The following is a 7,828-nucleotide window of genomic DNA, read 5'->3' as shown; positions in this document are numbered from 1 at the left end:
GCACAGTTTTGTACATTTTCTTTTTTCAGTACAGGAAAACTCAACGCTTCGAGTACTTGGAATGTACACAATTAGCAGACATTTGTAAGAAAATACCAAAAAATTCTTTTTTATTCCAACAAAACAAAACAAAAATCTATAGAAATCTACCTTCTCAAACTTCCATTGAAATAACCTCAAACTATAAATTATTTATTTTAGGATAAGGATTTTGTGGCTCTAAGAAGAAAAAAAAATAAATCTTAAAATGAGATGCTGTCATCCTGTTATTCTGAAACAATGATATGTAATATGCACCAGAGAAAAATGGAACGAAAGAATTCAGGATGCAATTTGCCTTGCCTCTTCGTGGTAGTAGATAAAGTCTTCTGGACAAAAAAAAAAAACCAACCCACAACCCCCCAGCCCCAATCTCCCCCCCTTGTCAGCTTGATCCGTGCTAAAATTCCCTAGTTCACTCCTGTGCTTTTAAACAGCTATCCGACATGGAGGAAGAAAATAGCACAGCATTTGAAACGCAGAGAAACAGGCATCACTGGCATTTTCCAGTGAGTTAGATGCAAAAGAAATACGCAGTCATTGCACCTCTCCTGCGAACACTGTCACTCCTCTTGCTATTTTGCTCACATGGCATTTCTGAAGCCCTAAATACAACGGTACTGGCAAAGGGGAAAAAAAATTACCCCGCATCATCCAAAGTCAACATTTTGCTTTGCTGCATACTTGTTATTAAATCGACCACAAAGAATACCTTCATTTGAAAATAGAAAAATAAACACCCACGCCCCCTTAATGCACAGTGGTTAAACTGATGGAAGAATTCTTGGCCCTGTTTTTCTGAAATATGTAAAAATCATCTCTCTGCTGCTATTTGTTTGGTTTTAACCACTGGTGATGTAGTAAAAAATAAACTTACTTTTGCTCACTGCAATCCAGGATAAACTAATATTTTTTTTAATGAATACATATATATATATATGTATATATATATATATAACATTAAATGTAATTTGTTAAAGGACTGTACACCTATACATTCTTTCAATATTTCCCATAAACACAAAAGAAAAACTTGATTAATATATTTTTTCTCCATTTTTAATAAGTTAAAAAACCCCACCCTTAAACTTGGTGAAATTTAAAGTTTACAGTAACGCTACGCTATTTAAACCGATGAACAGATATGTTAATGTCTATAAATAACTTTACAAATATACATGTTAAGGTACAATTTTTAAAACAAAACTGTGAAGATATAAAACAAACAAACAAACAAACAAACAATCTTTTCTTTCGCCCAGATCAGTATATCCTAGATTGCAATGCTCGTATTTTGAGACTCTCTCAGTACTGCTTTATGTTGCATTAGTATTATACATTCTTTTTTTTTTTAATATATTTATTTATATATATACAGGATATATTTATAGATATATACACAGATTCTCTGGAATAAACCTTTTTGATATAAGTTAAAGGCTCTTGCCTACAGGTACCCGTAACTTCTTTCTCCGAGTCACTGCGTGTAGATGGAGCCAAACCGCTGGCGTCGAGGGGTGGATGGAGGAGCTGCTCCCCTCTCACTCACCCTTGGCAAGCAAAACTATGCAAACCCCAAAAAGCGAGATTTTACCCCCCCCCACCCCCCCGAACGGCTGTTCCCAAAGGTCAGGATGTGGCTTGAGATACGGTGTGGGCACCCAGGAGCCAGGTCCCCCGCCGCTGTCGGACGGGTGATGCTCTCCTCCCCAGGGACCCCGTGGCCACCACCGGGTCCCTGCCCGTCCCCGGGGTCTGCTCCCGCCTCAGCGCGGCCCCATCGCTCCCAGCCCAGTGCAAGAGCCGGGAGCTGCCGAGCCTGGCCAAAGCGCCGCCGTTTCAGATGACTGTCGCTTTTTATCATTTTTTTTTCCTTTCTCCATGATGATTTGCATTTTACTTATTTTTTTTTTTTCTTCTTCCAAAACGGATTCCTTCTATGTAGCTGGGTAATACGATCATGAAGCTATAAAAACGACGACAACAAAAATATAGATATTTTTATAAATATATGAATCCCTGCAGGCAACGTGGCTTTTCAGCTCCACCAAAAAGGTTCATGTACAGATTGCATAAGCAAAGAATTTCTACATTCTTTACACTTTTTTTTGTTTGTGGTTTTTTTTTTTTTAAAAAAGGAAGATTTTTTTTTTCTCTTCTTCGTATTGCAGGCACAGAACGGCTACTCTGGCACTCGAAACGCAAGCGTGGAGGCTGGGAGGTCAGCGCCCCCCAGGTTCAACATTCTGCTTAGTAAAAAAAAAAAAACCCAAAAAATGAAAAATAAACCAAAAAAAAAATCATATATGATAGATCATCTTGGCAATAGATTAGTTCCTTCAGGCCAAACAGTGCTTCTTGACTTTTTATACAGCAAACAGGGAAAACAAAACAAAACAAAACAAAAACCAAAAAAAAAAAGTTAGTATTTTTTTTTTTACCCTGAACAGCTTGACAACACCACAAATCTCCAGGCACCACCACGCAGTTCCACTGGAAGATCCTTCACTACGGTTTTGTCCTCGGCGCCCCACCCTCGCGCCTCCGTGGGCACGCTGTCCACCTGTCCATCCGTCCATCTGCCTGGGGTGTCCTCACGTCCGGATGACGCCGTTGCAGGGAGGGTGCTTGGGCAGGCAGGGCTCGTCGGGCAGCAGGTCATGTGCAAAGACCGAGTCGTCCCCCGAGGAGCAGGTGCTGTGAGTGTCCTGGCCGGCCGGCGAGTACTGCTCGAAGGGCACTGAGAGGTCCAGGTACTCCTGCCAGGGCGACAGACCCATCAACGCTGGGTGACCCCACCGGGGACCGAGCAACCTCTCCCCGCACCCACCCTACCACACTCACATCGGTGGATGTCACGGTGAGGACCCTGTCCAGGTCTTCCACCAGCTGCTTGAAGGTGGGCCGCTGCGAGGGGATGGCGTGCCAGCACTCCCGCATGATCATGTACCTGCATGAGACAGGAGAGGGGACCGTCACCCGTGGTGGGGCTAAGCGGCGCCCACCCGCCTGCCCACCCACCCCCAAATCGCCTGAGAGAACGGCTATGGCCAACGCAACTTCAGCCATGGTGGCTTTGGCATGTGGCCAGCTTGGGGAAGGAGAAGGAGGGTTTTGTGGAGCCATGCTCCTCACTATTGATCTCCTCATGTGTGTCGGCGCTCTTGAAGCAGGAGGAGGAACCGTTCTAAAGATGAACTCTCATCTAAAGATGCAGCTCTGGCCTAAAGACCTGCACTCTCCTCTGCACTCTCATCTAAAGACCGACCAAATGAGCCATGGACTGAGCTGAAATGTGTCGGGGTGGGTAAACCTACCCACTGCCAGCTCCACCATCTTACGGCAGGGATGTCCCACTGGCCTGAACCATGGCCTGGGGTGGCATTTGGCCGCAGAGGGAAGGGGGAGCGGGGCAAGAAGGTCACCCCCACCACACACTCACAAATCATGGGTGCAGTTTGCGGGTTTGTCCATCCGATGGCCTTCCTTCAAGAGTTTGAAGAGTTCCTCAACGGGAATTCCCGGGTATGGAGACCCTCCCAAAGTGAAGATCTCCCATAGTAGCACTCCAAAAGACCAGCTGGAAACCAAAGAAAGATCTTTAAAATTCAATGAGTTTTTTTTTCCAAGCTCCCCCCATATCCCCTCCCCCCCGCTCGGCTTTATTTCTGTGCAGCCATGCATAGCTAACAAAGTCATCAATAGCATGACTAATTGCCTAGGCCATTTTTACTAGTTACTTGGAGATCTCTGCTGATCCAACTCAATAGCAAAGAAATCCCAGGCACCAAGTCTGAAATTGAAATGAGCATTTAATCAGATAGGTGACAGCCCATCTATTACCCCCAGCTCTTTGTTAGGTCTTCCACCAGCTCCACTGAATGGAACAAATCAAATTATTCATGCACAGCTTCACTGAATTGCAGGCTTGGAACCACAGGCCACTAATTGTGCAAGCTGATACCAAAACTTGCTTGTTACAACACTCATTTCACTGGCCAAGCTGGGAGAAAAATACCCCAACAAAAATCAGCAGAGCACTAATGTTACACACTCCACTCCTGCAGCTGTGCTCTGGTTAAAAGTCCTCTTTTTCAAAAATATCTTTTGCCTTCTTCGTCTTCTTTTTAAAAACAGGGATTATCTGTGTGTTTCGCTTCCACGCACGCTCGCTCTCCCGTTCCCTAGCTTTGATTTATCTGTCATGCCTGCTGCAGCATTACCTAAGCATGGAAACTATGATTTAAGATCAATAAAAGCCAAAGTATGTGAAAAATACAGAAACAGAAAGATTCATTTGTCCAATTGCAAGCGGTGAGCCTTGAGGCAGGCTGCCTGCTGAATTACTGTAAAAATGCCATTATCGACCAAATATTGAAATAAAAAAGCCGGTATGCATGCTGAGCTACTTCAGTCCTTGCAAAGTTCAGATGTGATACAGCTTTACACGTAAGGCGGGCTCTGCTGTTTGCTGACTGTGCAGAGGCACCAAACCAGACAAGACAGGATTAAGAAAAATAAAGGCAAATAAATGAAGCTGCAAAATCAATCCGAGAATATATTTGTTGAATATTCTCTGATCAGCTCTACTAACGGCAGACAGAATATTTCAAGCCCATCCCACGTACTCGACTGAAGCGTAACTGTCTGGGGCAAAGCATGGAGGAAGCCGAGGGTAATTTTTTTGCATGGAGGTTTTTTTGCACAAATTTTTCTGACTGCAGCATGGATCTCCTCATCTATAAACTGGACAAGGAGTACTTGCCTGCCTGCCTCCCAATAATTTTTCAGCAGCTCACTAGACATCCTCAGATGAAAGCAACTAGATAACGGTAAAATAAAACCAGGTGTGCAAAGCTGCAGCTTGGAATCGATTCATTTGCTTTTGCGTCCCCGGGCGCCCCGGCAGTGAACGAGCCCTGCTCGTGCTTAGCAGTACGTCTGTCTTTAAGATACTATAGGTGTTGATTTCCCCGTCATTTTAATTTTTTTTAAAAGTGCGGGTATGCTTACACATCGCTCTGGTGAGTATAGACCCGGTCAAACAATGCTTCTGGAGCCATCCATTTCACAGGCAGCCGACCCTGTAATTAGGAAGACAATGGGAACATCCCATCAGCATATTCCCCCAGCCACAACGGCACCATCTGAATCTTCTTTTCTAATCCAGTTTGAAACATTTTCATTAACAACCACATCTGCCTTCCCGGTCACTGGGCAAAGCAGTAGTGGCCACATATAAACAGATTAGAGCATTTGATCCCTGGATCTTCGCTGACAATCTTTTCAGAGAGCAGTAAATGCTCTCTGTAGAGGACCGTGTTTCACTGCCAAGGCAGGTTTAACATATCAGAGCATCTAAATCTTTGCAGGGGAACAGCATCCATTGCTCATAAGCGCAGCAAGCTCTGCAGCAGAGCATGGGAAAACACTTTCCATCTCTTTGGCTGGAAGAAGCAGTTTGACTCCAAGTCCAAACCCTGCTTAGGCTGAACTTGAAGGGAAACTTCCAAGACTGAAGGCGAGGGCCAGATCCTCTAAGAATCAAATCCGGATCCCGCTGGAGGCTAAATGAGGAGGCGTGATCCCAGCTTTCCAGGGGAACATCCTACATCAGAGTCATAAACATGGGCTGTCACATATGAGAAATAAACACTGGATTAATCATAATTCTTTTGGGCTTTGCTTGGCTCCTGGAGAGAGTCAGAAAGGACTGTTTCATGTCTGAGGCATAATTTGGCTATGGGAGGGCTTTGTCCTCTCCTGCCCCACGGTCTCACTGGGGGAGACAACTAGAGATGGGACATAGGTAGGATGCACAAATGAGATTATGCTCTCAGCTGTCCAACACAGCTCAAACAGGGAAAATCCATCTGGTCTGTGATTAAAATTCCCAAGAATTTTTATTAATTTATGATTAAGAAATCCTGGCAATTAAGAAAGATTTCTGATATGATATTGGAAAGGATCAGTATAGGCATGGTGGCCTTCGCAGGACTGCCTGGACATTTAGACCCCCTGCAGTCGCAAAGCCCTCAGGTTCTGCAATACCCTCAACCTCTTCCCCTGCCACCTCTGCACTCTGTTGTAGTGGCAGCTTTTGCTCAGAGCTCAACATTGCCGCAGGGCTCTGAACCAAGATACAGGTCTTCTCTCCAGCCCTTCACTTGTAAATATATCTCTACAGAAAATATAAACGACTTTGGGACTCAGCCCTTGTCTGGGACCATCTTCTCACCCTTGGTGGTGGAGCCAAGGAGCTCAGTTGTAAAAAGGAGAGAGGAATGCATGAAAGCCAGGAAGCTCCAGGTATACAAAAGTGACATTCCTCTGTCAAGGGCTCTGGTGGGACAGAAATGGGCTCCTTGGGATCTTTATGAACAGTAGTGGAGCAGACTGGAAAGGGCTCCATTCCCCTTTGGTAAAAACCTTGCTTTCTCTTAGTCTAGAGCCTCCTGGCCAGGGCCAAGATCTCTCAACCGGCTGCTAGCACCAGCAGTATCTGTCAGGAAGAAAATGGATGGTGGGTGGACTCCTGGGGCCATCCTATCTATAGCCCCTCACGGGGTGAGGCCACCGGCAGATTTCTTCCTCCTAAGCCTCTCTAGAAAGGGAGATGTGGGACAAGGGCCACTTGCTGCAGGGATGGCCGAATTCCCTGCCAGAAGGAGAACTGCACATGCCTGGCAGCTCTGTACTTACATTGGTGGTTTTCTTGTAATAGTCGATGTTGTGAACGTCTCTAGCGAGGCCAAAATCAGCTATTTTCATCACATTGTCTTCAGTGACTAACACGTTCCTGGCTGCCAAGTCGCGATGAATGCACTGTGAAAGGTGAGCGAGTCAATAAATAAGGGCTTGTTTGCTGCCTGCGCCTGGAACCAACAGCACCGTGTGGTTTATAAGCTTTCATTGACTCCCAAGCTCATAAAGCTGTGGGCAGTGCTTAACTCCTCTCTTTCTGTGTCACTGCCCCATCATGCATGCTCGGTGGGAGCCACCTCTTAGCAACACCTAATCGGCAGCCTCAGTGCTGACACAGCCACGCGTCTTTTCTCTCCAAAGGGGATGCACAGATGAGAAAGCCAACCCTCCTCTTCTGTGGGTGCCTACTGGGACGTGAAGCTGTCTTTCTGCCCTGCTTCCTCCAGGAAGAGGAGTGCAGGCTCGTCTTCGCAGGAAAAAAAATTCCTCAGATTAAGATATCCCTAATACATCCAAAATACACAGAATCACAGAATGGCTTGGGTTGGAAGGGACCTTTAAAGGTCATCTAGTCCAACCCCCAACATCACAGTTGTTAGCTGAAAAAGAAGCTAAATTAGTCTGCACCGTGCAGAAAGGGAGTTTAAAGCCACCACAAACCATCCACCCTGAGAACTGCAGTCACAGGACAAACACATCTGACACCTGAAGCTGAACTTGCTCTTGCCACAGTGCTCCCTGCCCGCAAAAAAGAGGTCACGCTGGCTGGTGCAGAGCTTCCTGAACCCAAAGCCTGATTCACCACCTCCTGATGTCAGGGTAAATCAGGACTAATCCCAGGGTATGATGTAAGCAAACGCAGCAGCCGCAGCAGCAAAATGCTCCCCAGGGAGCATCCCGGGCATGGCCATGCATCGAGCCAAATCCATGGCCAGCTCTGCTCCTCACCGAGCCGGTGACAGAGGCAAACACGCGCTACGCCCAGGATCTCAGCTTCCTCGTAGGTGCTCCGCATCTTTAGCGATCTCGGAAGGGAGATGAGGGGGACAGGGGCGCACGCAGCTCCTGACTGTTGTCTAAAGTA

The 7,828-nt window shown here is 46.1% G+C and overlaps 1 protein-coding gene across 3 annotated transcripts in view; it reads right to left on the bottom strand.

The window, feature by feature from the left end:
- Positions 1-1,654: 1,654 nt before the first annotated feature.
- The window catches only part of FGFR3 (fibroblast growth factor receptor 3), a 56,606-nt gene continuing 50,432 nt past the window's right edge, over positions 1,655-7,828 (bottom strand). For all 3 annotated transcript variants that reach the window (XM_075499594.1, XM_075499596.1, XM_075499595.1), the window contains exons 14-18: positions 6,742-6,864; positions 5,053-5,123; positions 3,482-3,619; positions 2,884-2,989; positions 1,655-2,798 (exon numbers count right to left, since the gene is read on the bottom strand). In XM_075499594.1, coding sequence (XP_075355709.1) covers positions 2,634-2,798; positions 2,884-2,989; positions 3,482-3,619; positions 5,053-5,123; positions 6,742-6,864 — 603 coding nt within the window. In that variant the 3' untranslated portion in view covers positions 1,655-2,633. The remainder of the gene's footprint in view (positions 2,799-2,883; positions 2,990-3,481; positions 3,620-5,052; positions 5,124-6,741; positions 6,865-7,828) is intronic.

This window comes from Mycteria americana, chromosome 4 (genome assembly GCF_035582795.1).
Source record: "Mycteria americana isolate JAX WOST 10 ecotype Jacksonville Zoo and Gardens chromosome 4, USCA_MyAme_1.0, whole genome shotgun sequence".
Lineage (NCBI taxonomy): Eukaryota > Metazoa > Chordata > Aves > Ciconiiformes > Ciconiidae > Mycteria > Mycteria americana.
The sequence above is the reverse complement of the archived record's forward strand: the minus strand, read 5'-3'. Positions and strand labels throughout refer to the sequence as shown.